A 23,645-nucleotide genomic window follows, 5' to 3' on the forward strand; every position below is an offset into this window, starting at 1 on the left:
CTTTTCTGACTTATGATAGATTTGCGGCTTGACTTCTGCACATACCTAGTGGTTCCTTTGAGCCTATACCACAAAATGCAGTTTTATTTTTTAATTATGAATTCATTTATTCAAGAAATATTTATTGTCCACTCACTGTGTGCTGGCTACTCTTCTAGCTGCAGGTAATACATATCAGTCAAAGTCCCTAAAGGGGTAACAAAACAAAACGAAACACTAAACAAGAATATAAATAAAAGAGCAAGGTATTGTCAGATAATTGCAAGTTAAAGGAAATAAGACAAGGTCATATCTGGAGGCTGATGGTTGTGGAGGATCAAGAGTCACTTTAAAGTACAAGGAAAATCAATCTGAAGAGATAACATTTGAGCTGGGATCTGAATGACAGGAAAAAGCCAGACCTGAAAAGATCTGGGTCAGGAAGCTCTAGGCAGGGGAGCAGATTACCCTCAGAAGGAGTTGATGTGGTTACGGATTAAAAAGGAGGCCAGTGTCTTTGAGACACAGTGAGCCATGGGGAGGGCAGGAAGCCCTTCAGTCAGAGGGGGTAGGATGAGCCTAGGGACTAACATGTGTTAGTGATAAGGGATTTGGAACTGTTTCTGAATATATGCAAAGTCATGGGAGATTTTAAGTAGGAATTGTCATGACCTGATTATATTTATTTCAAAGACTATTCTTGCTGCTATAGGGAATATAGACTTTAGAAGTGTAAGAATGGGACACAGTTTAGGAGATCTTGCCTCTCCTCAAGTAGTAGATGGTTGTTTGTGGGTCTTATAGTAGGAGTAGAAGAGACAGAGAAAGGTAGAGAAATAAAGAATATATTTTAATTCCTGTGGGAATAGAAAATTTGGAATATGGTTTTTAAACTTGATTTTACTAAATGAATAAAATCTAGAAAATATTTGATCATTCAGAAGAAAGTGAAATCTTCCATGCTAAAGGTCAACAGACGCACTAGAGTGAGTTTTTCTTAGAGGACCTAAGATCAGTGGTCAGTCGACTTAAGCTGTTTTCAAATACAATCTCTTAGTGGTGCTTCAGCAACAGGCAGCGACCTAGCCTGTGTCCACAATCAAGGGCAGGAGGGTTTTTACTTCCGTCTTTTACTTCTTAGATAAGTTACTTTGCTTTGGAATTTCTTTCAATGATTCTCCATATGCCTATAGGCCAATCACTGTAAACTTATTGTGGATGAAAAATGGCAGTCTTAGAGAGCAAAAAGAGCAGAAAGTCAGTATTTTCAAAAGGTGGTCGGATAGCAAGAATCCAGCACTCTTAGTTGGTAAATAAGAGGAAATGCTGAGAGTTACTTAACTTGAAAGGCAAGTTTATAGTAAAGACTGGCTAGGAACTTTAGGAACTATCTCTGGACGAAACAATGTACAGTCCCTTTGCCTAAAATTTAGCATTTTAAGGATATTTCAGTGCCATTTTGCTCCCTTGGAAGATATTATTAGATACAGTCATTCTACTTTGGACTTTTTTCATGATTGTCACCATTAGTTCATTTATTAACATGCTTTTATCTCCTTATAGTTGAACTTAAGGCTTTAGAAATGTCAGTTTTCAGGTTTCAAGACAAGTTCACCTCTATAATGTGGTCTGCATACATTCAGCTCTCAAAAGTAATGAGACAGACATGTGTGGAATTAAGAAACTGTTTTCCCAGCAGGAAAACAAAATCCCCTTTCTTAGCAAATTCCTTCCCTTTGCGGAAGTTACAGCTGAGCAAAATGTCACTCCAGTTTCTATTACCAAACCAGATCCATTTGCAGGACTTGAAACTAGCCAAACACTGAGATGCTGGGGTTTACAGCTGAGAAGAGTTTATTAACACGGCAGCCAGGTGAAAAGACTGGAGAGCCAGTCTTAGATCCGCCTCCCCGCGCGTTGGAGACTGGGATATGCAGGGTGGGCTTAGCCTGGGGAAAGGTCGTGGGAGGTGGGAAAAGGGGCGGTGATTTGTGTTCCGCGCAGGCGCAAAGTGTTTGTATATCAAAATGGAGGCAGCCAGCGTCTTCCCAAGTCTGCAGGCCGCTCATCGCCTAAAACTTAGAAGGGTCCCAGCCGGCTTTAGCCACCTGCTCTGGGCAGGAGCTGACTCCAACTTCCCGTGAAACAACTGGACTGCATGGAAACTGGATAGGTAAGAAATTAAAGAAAAGAAAAAAGAAGGAAAAATACTAAAACGGACTTCATCAATGAAGGCAGTCTACAAGCAAAGGGGTTTTGACAAGGTATTCCCTATCTGTTCTGTAAGACAAGCTCGGGAATTTCTGTTAGTTATCAGCTTCTGTTAACTGTGGGGCACGGTTTCATTTACACTTTGTTGTTTTTTAATCCTTTGGCTATTTTTCTTACAATTTCCTAAAGATAAACTTGCTTGAAGACTAACTCTTCTTACAGCATAAAATACTGGTCACAAACCTACTGAAAGGTACAAAGTATATTGGTCAGTGGTCAGCACAGAACTGAATGAGTATCTTATTGCTAATCTGAGAAGCAAATAGCTGCATAAACAAAGTAGCCTTTGATTCTTGACTAGAGAGAACTGTGTCTCCACGATAACTCCGGCCCTGGGGGGTGGGGGAGTTTCTTTGTACACTTTCTTTTTTAAATGGCCTTTTGCCTTTTGAATTTTAGGATGTGTTTAACCCACAACTTTAAACGATAAATAACATTTATTTGCATTTTGTAATGAAGACTTTCTTGGTCATACGTCCAGTGTGAGACACCGGAATAATTCTAGGGTTTCGAACTATGGAGCAATTGAGCTTAAACCTTACCTGGTGAAAGTGTATAGAAGGCTTATGAACTATAGGTATCTTCTAGAATTGTCAAGGCTTCACTATTCAAGATGTGATGTATAGATTGTTTCTACTGACTTGACCTGGGAGCATCTTAGAAAGGCAACTCTCAAGCCCCACCTAGGCCACTTAATCAGAATCTGTGCTTTAGCAAGATCGTCAGAACCAGTCTGCAGTACTGGTTCTCAAATTAGGATGTACATTGGAATCACCTGCGAATCATTAGCAACTACTGATGCTTAAAGCCCATGCTAAAGATACTGATTTAATAGGTATAATATGCAGCCTAGCTGTCACTATTTTTAGTAGGTTTTTAATAGCTCCCCAGGTGATTCTCAAATGCAGCAAAGTTTGAGAACCACTTGTCTAAAGGGCAAGGTCAAAACAGATACAGGAAGAGCTTCAAACTTGTCACTTCTAACTCAGTAAAACGTGGCTGACTCCCAGCTTCTAGCTCATGCTCCTTCTAGAAGCTTGGCTTGGCTGAGTATGCATTTGATAATTGCTCCATAATTGTTTTTCCCATTTATTTGATTAATGTATCTGCATGCAACAATTCTAGGCTGAATCTCCATTCTCTTTAGAAGTGTCAGTTTTCAGGTGTGCACAGGTTTTCAACTCTGTTATGCCATTTTCAGCCTGTGTTCGGACTTGAGGGGCCCCAGTTTGAGTTTCGTAGAATAATCTTTCTGATCAATGTGAATTTTTCTAGCTAATGGATGCTGAACTCACTTTTCATGTTGGGTGGCATGTGGCAGTTTCTCTTTATTAATTAGAACAAATGTGCCAATTATGTTAATGTTTCTCCCGATACCAATCAGAGAATAATTAGATACAACACATCTGTCCTTTACAAGGGAGTAGAATAGGAAAGAAAACTACAAAGGTGCTTTGCTCTTTATTATTGACATATATGATTAGACAATTCCTTAACTAATCACATCGTTAACAAGTTCATGTATCAAAAGGGCAAAGGGTGCCAATAGCTTTTTGGGGTTCTGAGCACCTCTTGTTAGCAATTTTGTGATCAAAGTCTGGCTATCTCTAAAGGACCTCTGCAGAGAATTTGTGGTCTCTTTCCTTTAAAAAAAAAAAAAAAATTACTTTTTTTAGTAAAATCAGGTATGTCATTTACCCTGAACTACAGAAAGAAACAATTCTTAAATATTTAAAATTCAAAAAAGAACTCAGTTTTATTGATATTAAAAAGTTACACTGAAAGAAATCACAAAATTCAGCCTATAGTATATTGAAGGTGTTGTAAGCCTAGGTAAATCACCATTGGATTTATAATTTGTTGCAATTTCTACTTATACTTCTCCATGTATCTCAACTTTGGAGCTTTATGATTAATGCAAAAAAATTGATTTTGCTTCTGTTGTTTCATTGGCATTTGTGGTCCATACTTGGCAGAGTTTTAGAGGGATGGAGTTGTAGCCAAATTATTTCACAGTACAAATAATGCTTCTGCCCTTGTCTTGATCCTGACATTATGGAGAAGGCAGTCATGAAACCAACACATTAGCCTTCTAGAAGGCAGTCAAAGTGTATCCTAATCACTTTTCAGACGAAGGTTTTTATTTAGTTTAGAATTAAAAGTACGTGTACTTTAGAAAATATGACTTCCATTCCTAATGTTTGATAATATTAAACTATGTACTTTTATCATCTGAAGGTAAAACATCATCGTTTTCATAATGTCTGTATTACTGTGGTTCCAAATACACTGTCACTGTGTTCTTTTATAAGCAGAAAATAAGAATAAAATTTCAGGTTATAAATTTTTTTCTTACTGTGACACTTAAACAAAACAAAGAAACAACTGAGAGCAGTCATTTAATATATTTGCAAGTAGTTGTGGTTGCTAATGCTGGTGGCAGACGTTTCTAGAAAGCCCCTAGTACATGAATCATCCTGAGTATGATATGTTCCATTTGCCCAGAGGGTTGGAAGGGATGAGGCAATGAGGAGGACATGCTGTTGATTTATTTTTATTACATCATTCTGCCCCAAATATTTGTCTTTTATTTTTTTAATAGTAAAACATGAGCATAGCTATGTTTTAAACAATTTTAGTAGCAAGCCTTGAAAATAAGTACTGGAAATAAGTAAATTTTGGAAAATAATTATCTTGTGTAAATGGGTCCCCCACTTTATATTAACATTGGAAGTTTTGGAATCTGTCTTAGGTAGCCTAAGTTTTATGATGTTTAATTAGAAAGACAGCAATAGAGTAAGTAAAGGTGAAAAATTGAGTGTAGGAAGTCAAGATTAAATATGGGGATTATTTACTTCATTTGAAATGTTAACCCACTTTTCTGTTTTTGCTGATGTTATAAGTCAAAGTTAAATTTAAGCTAAAAATAAATTATTTAGGGGAAAGATAACAGAATTTTTGAAACATGAGGTCTGTTGAATGCTGGAGGAGCTGCTCAGAAGAGGTTTTGAAAGCCTGGGGCATTGAAAAATGATCCCCATGTTTTTCTGCAAAACTCTCCCTGACAGCACTTATATAGCCAATAGTTCTGAATTTTATAAACTATCAGTAACAATAAGACTATAAAACCATGCATAAAACCATAAAAAAAAAAAAAAGTTGATCCCTAAATCACACCACACACAAGAAGAGTTGGCAGTTTTACATACCTTTTCTGGGAACACACAATATGGGGTGAATATGCTCGAGTCCTAAACCTTAGAAGTTGGGACTCACTCATCTTCATTAATAAAATCATGTTAGGGTTTCAGAACTCTGTGCCAGACTGAAGGAGTCAATAAAAGTGAGAGACCTAGCTGTTGGAAGGATTTCTAAAAAGTTTATCCTCTTACTAGAAGAGCTGGGCACCAGTCCTCTTACAAGATGGCTGGAATTATGACGTCTCTTCTGGTACATACACTACGAGGGATTGAGACTGTGAATAAGGGGAAACTTTCCTCACCAGGAGAGTTTTATTAATGAGGTCTCATAAACCAACACCAGTAGTCCTATGTAGTGGAAAATTGAAAGATTTCTCCCAGATTTTTTTCCTGATATTATGAATATAGAGGTATGTGCTTCTTAATATGAATGAAATCTCATAAACCCACACCAGTAGTCCAATGTAGTGGAAAATTAAAAGACTTCTCTCTTTTTTCCTGATCAGCATCATGAATATAGAAGTATGTACTTTTTAATAAAGACACTAAGGAGCACTGAATCATCAACAAGTAAAATGCATTAATGCAAGTAGAGTTCTGTTTGGGGTAAATCTAGAGAAGAGGCAATTAAATTAAATTTATTGACTGCTTTCTAATTCCAGTTGCTTTCCCTTCCATATCTCATTAAATGCTCCTACAACCCCAGGAGGGACGGTCCTTACATTTGTACAGGTGAGGACTGTGATCCTAGGAGCTTACAGCCTCCTCAGGCTGTAGACTGAGCAAGTGGGAGGGCCAAAACACAGAGCCACATCTGGCCAACTCCTAAGCCCATTTTTTTCTTCCTATAACAAAAAGTGTTTTATTGACTGTATGTTTTTGAAATTTAGTTCATTAAAATGACATAAATTGTGTGTAGCCTTATTTGCTCAATTTTCATGAGCTAATCATATAATACCCAGATAAAGATATTTTTGGGAAAAGTTCTTTAAAAGTGTTACATCATCTCATCAATTTTCCAAAAGTAGAGTATTCAAGTTTATTTGAGTTGTGTGTTATTATTTACACACACTTCATGAAATAATGAGAATTTGAGAACTTTTGAATGTAAAGAAATTAAGCTCTATTTCGAGTCCATTAATAATACAAATCTCAATGATTTTTAAACATGTTTGATGTCCAAGAACTTTTTTCAAAATATTTTTCTAAAGTGAAATTAATTGGTATGTACTATAGGTTTGCAGGTTACGTTTTTGTCACAGTACTGCTCTTGGTTTTGTGATAAACAGTACTTCCTAGTACTTAGAAGTCATCTCAGTATTTCTGCTTCTAGAAATCTCTACATATATTGCTGAGAATAAATGGAATTCAATATTGTGATTGTCTGAAACTTTAGGTCATAAATATTAAACATTTTGCCTAATTTCTAGCACCTGTAGTGGTGTTTGGTGCATCAGTATTCATAGAGTGAACTAATTTTGAGTAGCTCTTACTTGTATTTTCCTGTACAATCATGTCTTCATTTCTTCTCTTTGAATGTGGCAGCCTATCTCAGTTGAGGGAATGCTTATTTTCAAAACCTTATTTCTTATTGTAAGAGTTTTTATTTTCCATATGGGTAAACCTCACTCATTCATGCCTCTGTTCATATATTCATTCTTTCACCACACTTCACCATGAAGGCTTTATTTCTGGCTCTCAAACAGCTTTTGCAAGTGCTCTTCTCTGTGCCTGGAACATTCTGACTCAGGATTGGCTTTTTTTAGGTTGTCATGTGGCAGTGGGTAGTCACCTCTTCAGAGAAGCCATGTAAAGCAAGGGTCAGCAAGCTATAGCCTGCAGGCCAAATGTGTCCCATCACTTGTTTTTGTAAACAAAGTTTTATTGGAACACAGCTGTGCTCATGCGTTTACATATTGTCTATGGCTTTTGTTTAGAGACCATATGGCCCACAAAGCCTAAAGTATGAAATACGTAGTCCTTTACAGAAAACGTTTTCTGATTCCTGATCTAAAGCATTGCATAATGCTGATTTATTTTTTTCCTAGATCTTAGGACCACTGAAATAATCCAGTACGTTTATTTGTTTATATATTGTTTTTCTTTTCTCTTGAGAATCAGTTGGAGAACAGACTGTCTTTGGTTTATTGATGCATCCCAGGTACCAGGAATAGTGAGGCCGCATAGTAGATGTTTAACAAATATTCACTGGGTAAACAATCAGTACATTTTTGAACATCTCTGCTAGGGCACTGTGCTGATGCTGTGTATACAGAATGTATTCAAAATGTGTCATATTGTATATATCATATATACATATATAAAATATATATTATAAATATTTATTTTAAATGTATAAAATATATGCATATATATAAAATCATGCTCCCAAGAGCATTTATGGTAGGAATCCACAAACTGTATATTAATTATTACAGTACAATATGATAAATGGTTTGAGAAGAGTGCTAGGGCTGCACATAAAAGGACAACACCACTTAGAAGAGACAAAAAAGCTTCAAAAAGCTTCAGAAAGAAAGTGTCCTCTGAGGTGAACATTGCTGAATGAATGAAATTCTCTCAGCAGAAAAGGGGAAATGCATTCTGGGGAGAGTGCGCAGACAGTGCAGAGGTGTGAGTGGCCATGTTGATGATGGTCACGTGCTGAGGAAACTTTAGAAACTTCACGTGCCTACAGAGTAGGATTAGGTTTTCCAAGTGAAGCTGTTACCGACCAGTGTCCTTGGACTCATTAATGAATCAGTAGAAATTGAAAAGAAGCCAGAAGAATTCAGGCAAGGCTTTCCTGGGCTCCTGCTGCAGCACGAGGGAGCAAAAACAAGAAATAAGTGCCCTTGCTTGCTCTCCAAGGAGGACAGGCTGGTTTCTTAAATGAGGTGAGGGTAGGGGCAGATCAGTGGGTTGGGGCAGGAGGGGTGGCTTAGGTGGTCTGCCGCACCCCTCCCTTGGTGGTGCTCTGTGCAGGGGTCATGTGCAGGACCCTGCTTTTGCTCCTGGTACCTCAGAAGTGGCAGCTGGTTTTTGGCCTTTTTATGGCTTTTTGTTCATGCCCCAACTGAGGCATGCATGCAGTTATTTTCAGTCCTTTATAGTTTCTTTGTATTCTATTGCACGAGGAGACATTTGTCCAGGTGCAAGCATGGCAGTAAAGGGTCCCAGGCCCCAGCCTGTCTCAAAGCTAGAGCAGTAACTGGGGGCAGTTTGCAAAAGGTTTCATGTGGCATACTATGAAATTTGGATTTTAACCTAGAAACAGTGACACATGGAGAGCATTTTTTGCTGGTGTTGTTTTTTAAGATTTACTTTTTAGAGACTCGTTGGAATTAAAATTGTATCACAATACTTAAGAGTGGGGCTAGGGAAGAGGGCCCAGGTTTGAGAAATATTTAAGGTAGGGTCTATAACATAAGGAATGATTTTAAAGAGCTGTGAGGATTACTATAAGCTTTGAGTTTAGGAATGGGAAGATAATGACTCCATTAATTAAGACTGGGGAGACCAGGTTTATGGAGTAGGGACCAATGTGAGGAGATACTGAGATCAATTCAGCACCTAAGGCTTTTCATATTTGTTGAGAATTCAGGTGGAATTATCTAGAAAGTAATCAGAAATGTGAATGGAACGTAACAAAACTTAGGATTGAAGTCAGTGACTTTTGAGTTAGAAGCCATGAGAAGGAATCACCCAGCCAGTGCATACAGGTTGTTCGAAAACCCAGCTACACTTTAGCATCATCTGAGGAGCTTTAAGAACACCCATACCTGGGCCCTGTGTCAGCCCCATTAAATCAGAACCTCTGCAGGTGGGACCCAGGAATGGGCAGGTCTTAACAGCTCCCGCATGTGATTCTGGGGATTCTCAACAAAGTTGAAACCATTGTTACAGAATTAAAAGGGGAGAAAAAGATGCCTGAGGAGGACTACATAAAACTGATGGATAGACCAGTGAAAGAGGCTTGAGAAAGAACAGAGAGGTGGCGGGAAAACAGCAGAGAAAGTGCCCTTGGACTGGGCGGTTAGGGAGGCCTCTGGTCACCTGTGACGGTGAAGCTTGAGTGACGAGGGCGAGCCCAGGCAGCAGTAAACTGAAGAGTGAGTGGGCAGGTTTAGCAAGAGACTATGAATATTCTGCTCTTTCAAGTAGTTTAGCCACCAAAGGAAAGAGCATGTGAAAGCATAGACGAGAGGCGCGGGCTTGCCGTGGGTGATGTGTTTGAGGGATGGAGGAGATACGCATGTTTTTGGGTGACTTTATAGAAGAAAGGAAGAGCTTTAAGAGGAGTTTGTATCTTTTGGTCCGTTTGGTCTGTTAATAAGACACATCATCTGCTGAGGTTAAGGAAGATCACAAAAATACTGAGTAATTTGTTGATGACCCAGGGCCTCAAAAAGCCTGAGAGGTGGAAAAGTGACCAGTGAGTGCGAATCTGAGTTCAGGATTCAACAAGGTGGAGCTGGGAATGATCATGGGAGTGGTGCAGACATCTTTAAGTTTGTCTTCTGGATAAACTTTCTCTTTTTCCTCCTTGCTAACACTTTTCAACTAGAGTAAGGTGACTTTATTTTCATTTGTTTTTCCTTGATTGAATGTTGAACATGGTCTCACAATGTGAAGGTTGTTCTTTACAGAACTGTATCACATTGCTAAGCATCCTTATCATGGACTGTGTTGCTTAAGAAAGTAACAAACCAGAGTGATAGGTTTAACCTGGGTGAATTCACCTATGTGCAAATAGAAGTTGTCTTTAGGACAGAATTTGATGGAATGCCTTTAGATTAAAAATGTGACCATTAAAAAGATTTTAAAATATTTATCATTTCACGTTAGATACCATTCTTTCCTGTTTTTTACACTTAAATGTTAATTTATAAAAGTCATTTAAACTAGTAAAGACACTAAAAGTTAAGTTATAGCTTTGTTTTAACTGAAGTAAATTTTTCTGTAGATGAATGATAGTAACATTAGCTTAAAGTTGTATGGAAGTGATCAAAAGTGCTTTCATATATATATATTTCATATCTCACAGGACCTTTATGAGGGAATTAGGACAAATATTAATATGTAGAGATAGAAAAATAAGGTGTAATGACAAGTGACTTGCCTAAAGTCAAACAATTCATGGATGGGACAGCTGGGTCTTAACTCTAGCCTTTGAACTTGAAACTCAAGTGTCTTTTGGTGAGGTCTCATTGGCCTTATGTAAATATAAAGCAATATGCATAACTGCAGAAGCACCCAGAAGGAATATGCAGTGGGTTCAATTCACTGATCCCCAACTCCCACTCCTATTTATCCTGTTCTTTGGCCTTCCTGATTCTCGGCCTCTTTCATTCTCCCCGATGGAGTTCCTCTCTTGAGGACAAAATCTAGATCCTCTCATGCCCTGGTGCAGTGATCTTCAATTTTTTGCTAGCTTATTTTTAAAAGACTTAAAGATAGATAGATGGATAGATAATACATAGCTGTATATCTCCCCAGCATTTTTAAGTTGGAATCTAAAATGTTCATCATGAAACTAAATAGTAGGAAAATATATTGTCTGAGTATATTATAAATATTTGGCATCTATAAATAAAATGGCTCGGGGACTTAAGATGATCCAGTGGAATGCAAACACCAAGCACCGTAATGATTTCTTACCCAACATCATCCATTAACAAAATATAAGAACAAAATTTTCTTTAATAGAAAGAATATTTACAGTGTTCTTTTTTCTAGATTTCTAGACCACTTTCTCCATAGAATTTTTTTACCCTAAAGGTATTTAAAACAGTTTTTACTGATCACAGTTCAGTACTTTTCTGTAATAAAAATGCACATATAAATTTTATTTCTTGTGGTCACAGAGATATAAACGTTAAGTTTCTTTTGAATTGTCAATACCTTTGTTAATAATTAGTACATAATTTGTCTGAAGAACCAAAATATACTGTAAATTTTGATAAATTATTATTTAGCACAGACTGAATTTTTATTAGAGTTACATATTTACACGGGAGAAATAAGGTTTTATCATCCTCTGCAGTTCGCTCATTTAGCCATGTTTGAATGTTACTGAAATGAGACAGGATAACATAAATTTCATTTCTATCTGTCATTTATAATAGATTCAAATACTGAGTTTTTCTCATCCATAGATAAGTAAATGGGAATGCATGAAGTTATATTATAACAGTGTCCCCCAACTCTGCACATTGTCTGAATTATACACCAAAAATCATAGTGTTCTATCATCAGAATTTATGTTTGGTGACCATTAGCTGTCATGTTAGGTCCTCCTTCAATTTTGATGAAAGCAAAGAATTGTAAATCACTGATTTGCAAGAGGATTTGTTACCCTGTCATTTCAATCCTATACGCTCTCAACTATTACACTAATATTCCCAATTATTTGTTTGGTACCCTGGGGTTTTTTGGGGTTTTTTTTTTGTTTTTTTGTTTTTGTTTTTTACACCCTTAGAATGTACCATGGTAAGATCAAGATATGAGATGCTTTTATTTTGAAAAGTAGAGGGCAAGTTCTCAAGACAATTAGTTTTAGGATGAAGTGCATATAGGTGTTCAGGATACAAATATTGAGTCCCTTAAGTACATTTTTGCTAATGTACCCTTAAAACATTTTGCATACTGCTGGATACTTGAATCCCAGCTTGAAATCTTCACTCCTTCAAGCTCTTCTTTATCTAAATTTCAAGGGGTTTCCCTTAGTCACTTATATGCCATACTTTATAATGCTTCATATGGCTTAGTTTAAGCTGTTATTTCTTCAGGTCATTTGCATAATGAAGAGGACCCATATAATAATGGTGGAATTAAAAACTGGCCCCTCTTAAATACATTTCAAGTCACTGCCAAAAATTTGAGGGGGCAATTTTGGAGAGTAAGGAGCTTTTCCTGATGCTACTGAAATCAAAGTACACCCGTTCTTAATGTTAGCTCTGAAAGTAAATCAGAGTTAGTCCTTTAAGAAAGGGCAGGGTAATGGTGATGACGGGGTGGACCCTGTGGATCTCACTGCCTCCCTGGAGGACACCAGCCAGAGGTTAGCCCAAGCCCATCTCCTGGAGTAGCTCAGGTGTTTGGTGTCCCAGCTTCCCTCAGCCATGATCTGGAGTCCGCTCTGTCAGTGCTCAAGTCTGTGGCACTATAGTTGCCTCCTCCCTGTTCTTTGCTTGGTAGACAGAAAAGAGTCCAGATCTCAGGCAGTCCTGTATTCAGATCTGTATTTACTCATGTACGAGCTTTATAAGCCTGTGCTAGTTCTTCTCTATGAATGTCATTCTTCTCATCTGAATAATGGGTATATAAATACCTCTCTCACAGAGCTGTTGTGAAGAACAGAGATTATGTACATAAAGTACCTTGATGGGTGCTTGAGACGCTTTAAAGGTGCTCACTCTTTTCCTCCTTTTCACTCCTGGCCAGCATATTGCATCCCTCTCACACACTCCTCTGTCCTCTAAATTTCAGCCCAGGGAAAATACTGTGCTCTTGAACTCTCCTTAAACTTGGTCATTGTTAGTTTGCAACCTCCTCAGGAGTTTCCTGGTTGAAATCTGAAACTGACCTTGATAGAGAGAGGGCAGGGAGAGACCAAGGAGAGAGGCAGACCACTCCAGATTGGTAGGTGGCAGGTTTAATAAGCAAGGGAACTTACATATGAGGCTTGTCTTGGATGGCCACAAGATGAGTAGATCTCTTCACCCACCTGCCAGAATTGTAGAAATTAATATAGAAGCCTTAACTGGGTTCTGTTACATATACCATCAAGATGATCTCAACATCACATTGCTATCTCAAGTCTGCATCCTTGGACAGCTGCTAGTGTGAGAAAGGCAAGCAGCACACGTTCCAAGGACGGAGGAGGAGAAGGACTTCCAGTTGCCCAGGTCCAGCTCACAGGTCAAGCTGCAGTCCTGTACTTTCAGTTACCTCCTCCAACAGTTATGATTCGCATAGAGACTACAGGGTGCCTCTCCACCTCCAGGTTGAACCCCTACTTGACCCACTGCAAAGGATGATAACTATCCCATAATCGTAGGTGTGTCCTATAATTTCTACCTCCTCTTAAACCAGTCCATCTGTCCCAGAATCCTTTATGTGTGGGGAGAAGGAGAAGCAAAAAGGAGAGCCTGGGACACTCACTGTGAATTTGGGGACAATGGAGAGAGAGAAGGCAGCTAGAAGAAACTTGCATCTCTTAGGGACTTGGATAAGGGTGTTAAATCTAATGACAGGTGTGCCATTGTATGAGGGTGGAGTGGGGTGGAGACTGACTGAATTCATTAAAAACAGGTGATAACTAACTTGAACAATTAGGAGAAAAGAACTGGAAAACTCATAAAGGTAAAATAAAACTATAAAATATGGATGGTCTAGGACTAGGTAAAAGTAGTATTAGTGAATAAATTTCCTATCATTTATGCCTCATTATTACCAAGTACGATAATGAATATTCCTCAAATTAACCTAGATAAAATTTCTTTTATTAAAATTCTATTCTACTTATACCCTTAAAATGAATGTAGTGTGATGATTTGCTTATAATTTAAAATAATTAGAAAATAATATTTGCACAGACTGATTAAAATGTCATGTTTTAGTATCTCTGAAGCACATGCATGCTAATGACATCTCTGGAATTACAGATTCAAAGAGTTTAAGTGGAAATATGTATTTAGGTTTAGTATAAAAACTAGACCGGGCAGCTTAATACTTAATCACATACATTCCTAGTACAATCTTAAGAGTTTTTGATCTAGCAGTGAATTGACTTTGTCTCAGCAGAAACATCAGTGAAGGCTAAAGGAATTCAGACATCAAGATATTTTCCTTTGTTTTTTATTTTGTTTTATTCAATTTTTCATTGAAATACAGTTCATTTACAATATTAGTTTCAGGTGAACAACACAATGACTCAGTATTTTTATAGATTATATTCCATTTAAAGTTATAAAATAATGGCTGTGTTTCCCTGTGCTATACAACATAACTTTGTGGCTTATCTATTTTAAACGTAGTAGTTTGTACCTCTTAATCCCCTATGCCTATCTTGCCCCTCCTTCTTCCCTATCCCCACTGATAACCACTAGTTTTTTTCTCTATATATGTGAATCTTTGTTTTGTTATATTCATTTGTTTCATTTTTTAGATTCCACATATAAGTGATAACATACAGTATCTTTCTCTGACATATTTTGCTAAACATAATACCATCTAGGCCACATGTTGTAGCAAATAGCAGAATTTCACTATTTTGTATGTCTGAGTAATATTCCATTGTATATGTATACCATGTCTTTATCCATTTATCTGTCGATGAACACTTAGGTTGCTTCTATATCTTGGCTATTGTAAATAATGCTGCTATGAACATTGGGGTGCATGTATCTTTTCAAATTAGTGTTTTTGTTTTCTTTGAATATTTATTCAGGACTGGAATTTCTGGGTCATATGGCAGTTCTAATTTTAGTTTTTTTTTTGAAGACTCCATACCGTTTTCCATAGTGTCTGCACTAGTTTACATTCCCATCAATATGGGATTCCTTTTTTCCACAGCTTCGCCAACTTTTGTTATTTGTAGACTTTTTGATGTTAGCCATTCTGACAGGGGTGGAGTGGTATCTCATTGTGGTTTTGATTTGCATTTCTCTGTATTTAATGATGTTGAGCATCTTTTCATGTGCCTATTGGCCATCTGTATGTCTTTGGAAAACATCTGTTCAAGTGTTCTCCCTATTTTTTATACAGGTTTGTTTTTTTCTTTTTTGAGTTTAAGTTTGAGTTATATGAGCTGTTTTAGCTATTTACCCCTTATCAGTGATAACATTTGCAAATATTTTCTCCCATTCAGCAGGGTTTTACCTTTTTGTTTTGTCAATGATTTTCTTCGCTGTGCAGAAGCTTTTAGGTTTAATTAGGTCTCATTTGTTTTTTACTTTTGTTTCTTTTGCCTTAGGAGACATCCAAAACAAATACTGCTATGATTTATGTCAGAGTGTTCTGTGCGTATTTTCATCTAGGATTTTATGGGTTCTAGTCTTACATTTTGGTGTTTAATCCATTTTATTTTTGTATATAGTCTAAGAAAATGTTCCAATTTCATACTTTTGCATATAGCTCTCCATTTTTCCCAGCACCACTTATTGAAGATACTGTCTTTGCTCCATTGTATATTCTTGTCACCTTTGTCATAGATTAATTGACCATAGATGTGTGGGTTTATTTCTGGGTTATTTATTCTGTGCCATTTATCCATGTGTCTGTTTTTGTGCCAGTCCCATACTATTTTGATTACTGTGGCTTTGTAGGGTAGTCTGAAGTCAGGGAGCATGCTACCTCCAGCTTTGTTCTTTTTTCTTAAGATTGCTTTGGCTATTCAGGATCTTTTGTGGTTCCATAAAAAAATCAGGATTATTTTTTTCTGTGAAAAAATGTGTTGGGTGTTTTGATTAGTATTGCAATGAATCTGTAGATTGCTTTGGGTAGTATGGACATTTTTAACAATATTAACTCTTCCATCCGTGAAAATGGGGTATCTTTCCATTTATTTGTATCATCTTCAGTTTCCTTCATCAGTGTCTTATAGTTTTCAGAGTACAGGTCTTTCATCTCCTTGGTTAAATTTATTTCTATGTATTTTACTCTTTTTGATGTGATTTTAAGCAGGATTGTTTTCTTGCTTTCTCTTTCTGATAGTTCATTTTTAGCGTATACAAAAGCAACAGGTTTCTGTGTATTATCTTGCATCCTGTAATTTTACTGAGTTCATTTATTAGTTCTAATAGTTTTCTGGTGGAGACTTTAGGATTTTCTTTATATAGTATCACATCATCTGCACATAGTGTCAGTTTTACTTCTTTCCTTCCAATTTTAATGCCTTTTATTTTTCTTGTCTGATTCCTGTGGCTAGCTAGGACTTGCAATACTATATTAAATAGAAATGGCATGAGTGGGCATCTTTATCTTGTTCCTGATTTTAAAGGAAAAGCTTTTAGCTTTCCACTGTTGAGCATGATGTTAGTTGTGGGTTTGTCATAAATGGTCTTTATTATGTTGAGATATGACCCCTGTATACCAGCTTTGCACGTGTTGGGGCATGGGTTGTGGTGGTCCCAGCTCCAGTCAGAGTCCAGGACGGCTCCCCATGCGCTGCCTCTGCAAGCACCAGCAGTGCAGTGGCTGCCCTCACCCCATTCAGATGTGCTCTGGGTCCAAGCTAGCTTTATCACTCATAACTGTGCACTCCCCTCAGCCACTGCAACCCTCCGCCTAGTGCGGAGCTGTGCCGAGGAGCAAGAGGGATTGGAGCAGGTGCTCAGCTCAGACCAGCATGTGCCGGGTCAGTCGCAGGAAACTGGCCAAGGCCCATGCAGTTTCAGTACACATACTCTGCCTTGTTCCTAGGAATAGGAAAGCATGTGCACACTCTTCACTAGCCCTTCTGTTTGTCCCAGTTGTTTTCGAACCAGCTAAGGGGAGTCATCTTCCAACTGTCCTACCCCATGGTTGGGGCAGCCAGTATGTGGCTTGAACCACTCACTCCCAGAGTGGATCTCCCATGTAATCTCTCTTCTCCTCTGTGTCCCTTCCCAGGGGCCCAGGTCCCAACCTGATCGCTTCTGTTCCCTTCCTACTCAATTCAAGATCTTTCTTATTACCTTGGCAGTAGAGGAGTCTTTCTGCCGGTCTTAAGTTTGTTTCCAGTGAGAATTGCTCCACATGTAGATATATTTTTGATGTGCTTATTAGGGGAGGTGAGCTCCACATGCTCGTACTCTGCCGTTTTGATCTCTTTTTGTTTCCTTTTTGTTTTTAGATTAACACCACTTTTATGTTTGTTTTTTTTTAGAGTTGTTTTGGATTTTATCCCATCTCCTTTAAAATACCCTTAATCTAATATTAATACTAAATTAAGAATATTTGCTGTATGCCAAACACTAAGTAATTTGTGTATTAACTCATTTAATCCTCAAAAATGTTATGGAATCAGTTCCACAATTATCCTCATGTTATAAATGAGGACCCTGGGGCACACAGAAGATAAGAAACTTACCCAAGAGAGGCACAGAAATGGGTTTTGAATCCAGGCAGTCTGGCCTGAGAACAGCCCTCTTATCTAGCACTGTAGGAATTACTTCATAAAGTAAGATTCTCAATCGCACACAATGGGATTAATCAACACGAAACAGCAACCAAATATGCAAATAGGATATCCTAACATTGCCTCATAAGTGTTTTTATTATCCATTAATAAAACCCCATGTCTTGATAAACACTTGAGTAAATTACTTCATATATGCCCCGAATTATTGAAGACAGCAGTTACTGAGCCACAAGGACAGAAACAGTGCTTTTCCTCACTGCAGCACTGACAAGTTATGGTTTATGGGTGAAGCCTTTTATTGTTTTCTGAACTTCAACCTATTTTTCTCTCTTCTTGGATGTTTTATATGTAGCTAAAAATAACTTCTAACTTGGAAAGGCTTCTCTCTTGTATAAATCAAATGGTTTGCTAAATCGGAAGGGTGGGAGGAAGCCAAGTCTCGGTGAAATCAACAAGCATTGAAATGAACAAAATATGAACAGAATTCAGAGGCCAGACCAAAGTACTAACTCCTGATTAAGATTAGCTTACAAATAAATAGCACTTAGAAAATATAATTAAATACTTACTACTCAATACAGTTAATTTCTAGCATCACAAAAAATACTGTATTTTTTTCTTGGTATTTTACATACAGTTTACATAAGGAGACTCACTGTGAAGTTACTTCAAATGGAAGAGTGTCAATATATTTGGTAGTGTGGAGTTCTGGAGATAATGCATGAAAAGGATATATTTTTTAATAAAAGGATGTAATTATAAGACTTTTATATTGATTTATCTTGCTGATTCAGACAACCATTTACATAACAAACAGAATTATTCTTACACATTATTTTCCCTTCTGTACATCCTCTCATAAGCTTTTAATTACACAAAATGGGAATAAATGTGCTTTTTGTTTGTTTTATTGAGTTAGTCAGTTTACAGTGTTGTGTCAATTTCTGCTGTACACCAGACACAATTCTTCAGTCATACATGAATATAGATATATTCATTTTCACATTCTTTTTGATAATGAGGTACTACAAGATACTGAATATTTCCCTGTGCTATACAATATAAACTTGTTTATCTGTTTTATATATACCAGTCAGTATCTGCAAATCTCGAACTCCCAGTTTATCCCTTCCCACCTGCTCCCCCCTGACAACCACGTCTGTATTTTGTGTGTGTATTCTGTTTTATATATAAGTTCATTTGTCTTTTTTTAAGATTCTACATATAAGTGATATCATATGGTATTTTTCTTTCTCTTTCTGGCTTCCTTCACTTAGAATGACATTCTCCAGGGCCATCCATGTTGCTGCAAATGGCATTTTATCATTTTTTATGACTGAGTAGTATTCCATTGTATAAATATACAACAACTTCTTTTTCCAGTCATCTGTCGATGGACATTTAGGTTGTTTCCATGTCTTGGCTATTGTAAATAGTGCTACTATGAACATTGGTGTGCAGGTGTCTTTTGGGGAATAAATGTTTTATCATTTTTATCAGTATCTGTGTTCAGTTCTTTGTGCTGTTATCTAAGAGAAGTGTTAGTAATGAGGGTTTTACTTGTTATTTTTGTATTTCTAAACTTAAGAGAAAAAAAAATCTGTTCATGGAAATAACTGGAGATTTTTGAGCAATTTAGCTGTTGCAGAGAATCATGCTGTGCTAACTGGATTCCTTGTAAGATCAGCCAAATCAGCTCATCATTAACCTTCTAGCCCTTAAATATTTTCTGCCTCCTTTATCCCTGATCCACACACAGTTCCTCAAGCCAGAAACTGGGAATAGTTTTGTCTTGCACCTTCCTTTCCACATATAATCAACTCTTCTGCCCTATCCCTCACCCTTTCAAATTGCTTTCCATTCTTTTCTCCCTAGTCCACTTGGTACTTCCTTAATTCACTCTTCATGATCTTTCACCAGGATTATGACAATAGCCTTATAAACTGGTTTCCAGCTTCTTTTGTGCCTCCCTAATAATCCACACTGCTCCCAAAATAGTCGTTCTTTTTAAAAATTTTTTAAAAATATTTTTATTGAGGTATAGTCAGTTTATGATGTGTCAATTTCTGGTGTACAGCACAATGCTTGAGTCATATAGGAACATACATATATTCATTTTTATATTCTTTTTCACCATAAGTTACTATAAGATGTTGAATATAGTTCCCTGTGCTATACAGTATAAACTTGTTTATCTATTTTATATATATTAGTATCTACAAGTCTCAAACTCCCAATTTATCCCTCCCACCCTCTTCCCCCACTGTAACCATGTTTGTTTTCTATGTCTGTGAGTCTGTTTCTGTTTTGTAAATAAGTTTGTCTTTTTTTTTTTTTTTTTAGATTCCACATATAAGTGATAGCATATGGTGTTTTTCTTTCTCTTTCTGGTTTACTTCACTTAGAATGACATTCTCCAGGTCCATCCATGTTGCTGCAAATGGCATTATTTTATTATTTTTATGGCCAAGTAATATTCCACTGTATAAATATACCACAGCTTCTTTATCCAGTCATCTGTCAGTGGACATTTAGGTTGTTTCCATGTCTTGGCTATTGTAAATAGTGCTGCTATAAACATTGAGGTGCATGTATATATCTTTTTGAATTAAGGTTCCCTCTGGATCTATGCCCAAGAGTGGGATTGCTGGATCACATGGTAAGTCTGTTTTTAGTTTTTTGAGGAATCTCCATACTGTTTTCCATAATGGCTACATCAAACTACATTCCCACCAACAGCATGGGAGGGTTCCCTTTTCTCCACAGCCTCTCCACCATTTATCATTTGTGGACTTCTGAATGATGGCCATTCTGACTGGTGTGAGGTGATACCTCATTGTAGTTTTGATTTTCATTTCTCTGACAATTAGTGATATTGAGCATTCTTTCATGTGCCTATTGTCTATTCATATGTCTTCATTGGAGGATTGCTTTTTTAGGTCTTCTGCCCATTTTTGGATTGGATTGTTTGTTTTTTTCTTATTAAGTTAGCTGTTTATAAATTCTGGAAATTAAGCTTTTGTCAGTCTCATCTTTTGCAAATATTTTTTCCCGTTCTGTAGGTGGTGGTTTTGTTTTGCTTATGGTTTCCTTTGCTGTGCAAAAGCTTGTAAGTTTAAATTAGGTCCTATTTGTTTATTCCTGCTTTTATTTCTATTCTTTGGGTAGACTGCTCTAGGAGAACATTGCTAAGATTTATGTCAGATAATGTTTTGCCTATGTTTTCTTCTAAGAGGTTTATTGTGTCTTGTCTTATGTTTAAGTCTTTAAGCCATTTTGAGTTTCTTTTTGTGTATGATGTGAGGGAGTATTCTAACTTCATTGATTTAAATGCAGCTGTCCAGTTTTCCCAACACTGTTTGCTGAAGAGACTGTCTTTACTCCATTGTAATTTCTTGCTTTCTTTGTCAAAGATTAATTGACCAAAAGTTTGTGGATTTATTTCTGGGCTCTCTATTCTGTTCCATTGATCCATATGTCTGTTTTTGTACCAGCACCATGCTGTTTTGGTTACTGTAGCTGTGTAGTTTTGTTGGAAGTCTGGGAGGGTTACTCCTCCAGCTTCATTCTTTTTCTTCAGTATGCTCTGGCAATTCTAGGTCTTTTGTAATTCCATATAAATTTAAGGATTATTTGTTCCAATGCTGTGAAAAATGTCCTTGGTAATTTGATAGGGATCACATTAAATCTGTAGATTGCTTTGGGTAGTATGGCCATTTTAAGCATATTAATTCTTCCAGTCCAAGAACATGGGATACCTTTCCCTTTCTTTAAGTCATCTTTAATTTCTTTAGTCAGTGTTTTGTAGTTCTTCACATGTAAGTCTTTCACTTCCTTAGTCAGATTTATTCCTAAGTATTTTATTTTTTTGGATGCAATGTTAAAAGGGATTGTTTCTTTACGTTCCTTTTCTGATATTTCAGTATTAGTGTAAAGAAATGCCACTGATTTCTGTATGTTAATCTTGTACCTTGCTACCTTGCTAATTTCTTTATTAGTTCTAGGTGTTTTTGTGTGGAGCCTTTAGGGTTTTCTATACATAGTATCATGTTATCTGCATATAATGACAATTTTACCTCTTTTCCAATTTGGATCCCTTTTACTTCTTTCTCTTGTCTAATTGCTATGGCTAGGACTACCAGTAGTATATTGAATAGAAATGGTGATAGTGGGCAGCCTTGTCTTGTTCCAGATTTTAGGGGGAAAGCTTTCAGCTTTTCGCCATTGAGTATTATGCTGGCTGTAGGTTTGTCATAAATAGCTTTTATTATGTTGAGATATGTTCCCTCTTTACCCACTTTGGTAAGAGTTTTTATCATAAATGAGTGTCAGATTTTATTGAATGCTTTTTCTGTATCTGTTGAGATGATCGTATGATTTTTATTCTTTCTCTTGTTGATGTGATGTATCACGTTGATTTGCATATGTTGAACCATCCTTATGTCCCTGGAATGAACCCAACTTGATAATGATGTATGATCTTTTTTATGTGTTATTGCATTCTGTTTGCTAATATTTTGTTGAGGATTTTTGCATATATGTTCATCAGTAATATTGGCCTGTAGCTTTCTTTTTTGGTAGTGTCTTTGTCTGGCTTTGGTTTCAGGGTGATGGTGGCTGCATAGAATGAGTTTGGGAGTGTTACCTCCTCTTTGGAAGAGTTTGAGAAGGATTGGTATGAGCTCTTCTTTGTATGTTTGATAGAATTCCCCAGTGAACCCATCTGGTCCTGGACTTCTGTTTGCAGGGAGAGTGTTTATTGCTGATTCTATTTCACTTATAGTGATTGGTCTGTTCAGATGATCTGTTTCTTCTCGATTCAGTTTTGGTGGCCTGTATGTTTCTAGAAACTTGTCCATTTCTTCTAAGTTGTCCAATGTATTGTCATATAGTTGTTCATAGTATTCTCCTATAATTTTTTTGTATTTCTTGGTGTTGGCTGCAATCTCTCCATTTTTATTTCTTATTTTATTTATTTGTGTGCTCTCTTTTCTTCTTAGTGAGCCTGGCCAGAGGTTAGTCAATTTTGTTTACCCTTTCAAAAAAAACCAGCTCTTAGTTTGATTTTTTTTTCTAATTTTTTAATCTCCATTTTATTTCCTCCCTGATCTTTATTCTTTCTTTCCTTCTGCTGACTTTAGGTTTTGTTTGTTCTTTTCCTAATTCTTTTAGGTGGTAAGTTAGGTTGTTTATTTGAGATTGTTCTTTTTTTGAGGAAGGCCTGTATCACTATGAACTTCCCTGTTAGGACTGCTTTTGCTGTGTTCCATAGATTTTGTGTGGTTGCGTTTTCATTGTCATTTGTCTCGTTTTTTAGTTTCTTTGATTTCATCTTTGACCCATTGGTTTTTTAGTAACATGTTGTTTAGTCTCTGTGCTGTCATTTTTTTCTCATTTGTTTTTCTGTGATTGATTTCATGCCATTGTGGTCAGAGAAGAAGCTTGAAATAATTTCTGTCCTTTTAAATTTATTTAGGCTTCTTTTGTGCCCAAGTATGTGATCTATCCTAGAGAATGTTCCATTAGCACTTGAAAAGAATGTATATTCTGGTTTTTTGGGGATGCAGTGTCCTAAAAATATCAACCAAGTCCAACTGTTCTATTGTATCATTTAGTATCTCCATTGCCTTACTGATTTTCTGTCTGGAAGATCTGTCCAATGATGTTTGTCAGGTGCTAAGGTCTCCTAGTATTGTATTCCCATGAATTTCCCACTTTATGTCTGTTACTATTTGTTCTATATTTTGAGGTACTTCTATATTGGGTGCATATATGTTTACAAGTATAATATCTTCAGCTTGTATTTCTCCTTTGATCATTATATAGTGTCCTTTATCTCTCTCTATGGCCTTTGTTTTAAAGTCTGTTTTGTCTGATATGAGTATTGCTACTCCCATTTTCTTGTCATTTCCATTTGCATGAAATATCTTTTTCCATCCTTTCACTTTGAGTCTATATGTGTCCTTTACTCTAAAGTGAGTCTCTTGTAGGCAGCATATTGTAGGCTTTTGTTTTATTACCCAGTCTGCCACTCTGTCTTTTGATTGGAGCATTTAGTCCTTTGACAT

The 23,645-nt window shown here is 36.8% G+C and overlaps 1 protein-coding gene across 2 annotated transcripts in view; it reads left to right on the forward strand.

Annotated features, from left to right (window-relative positions):
• The window catches only part of UNC5C (unc-5 netrin receptor C), a 338,296-nt gene that overhangs the window by 236,433 nt on the left and 78,218 nt on the right, over positions 1–23,645 (forward strand). The window contains exon 1 of one of the 2 annotated variants that reach the window (XM_074343600.1): positions 1,854–2,243. The exons of the other annotated variant lie outside the window; for it this stretch is intronic. Coding sequence (XP_074199701.1) covers positions 2,208–2,243 — 36 coding nt within the window. The 5' untranslated portion in view covers positions 1,854–2,207. Of the gene's footprint in view, positions 1–1,853; positions 2,244–23,645 lie in introns of those variants that run through there. 2 annotated transcript variants of the gene reach the window in all.

This window comes from Camelus bactrianus, chromosome 2, assembly GCF_048773025.1.
Source record: "Camelus bactrianus isolate YW-2024 breed Bactrian camel chromosome 2, ASM4877302v1, whole genome shotgun sequence".
NCBI lineage: Eukaryota > Metazoa > Chordata > Mammalia > Artiodactyla > Camelidae > Camelus > Camelus bactrianus.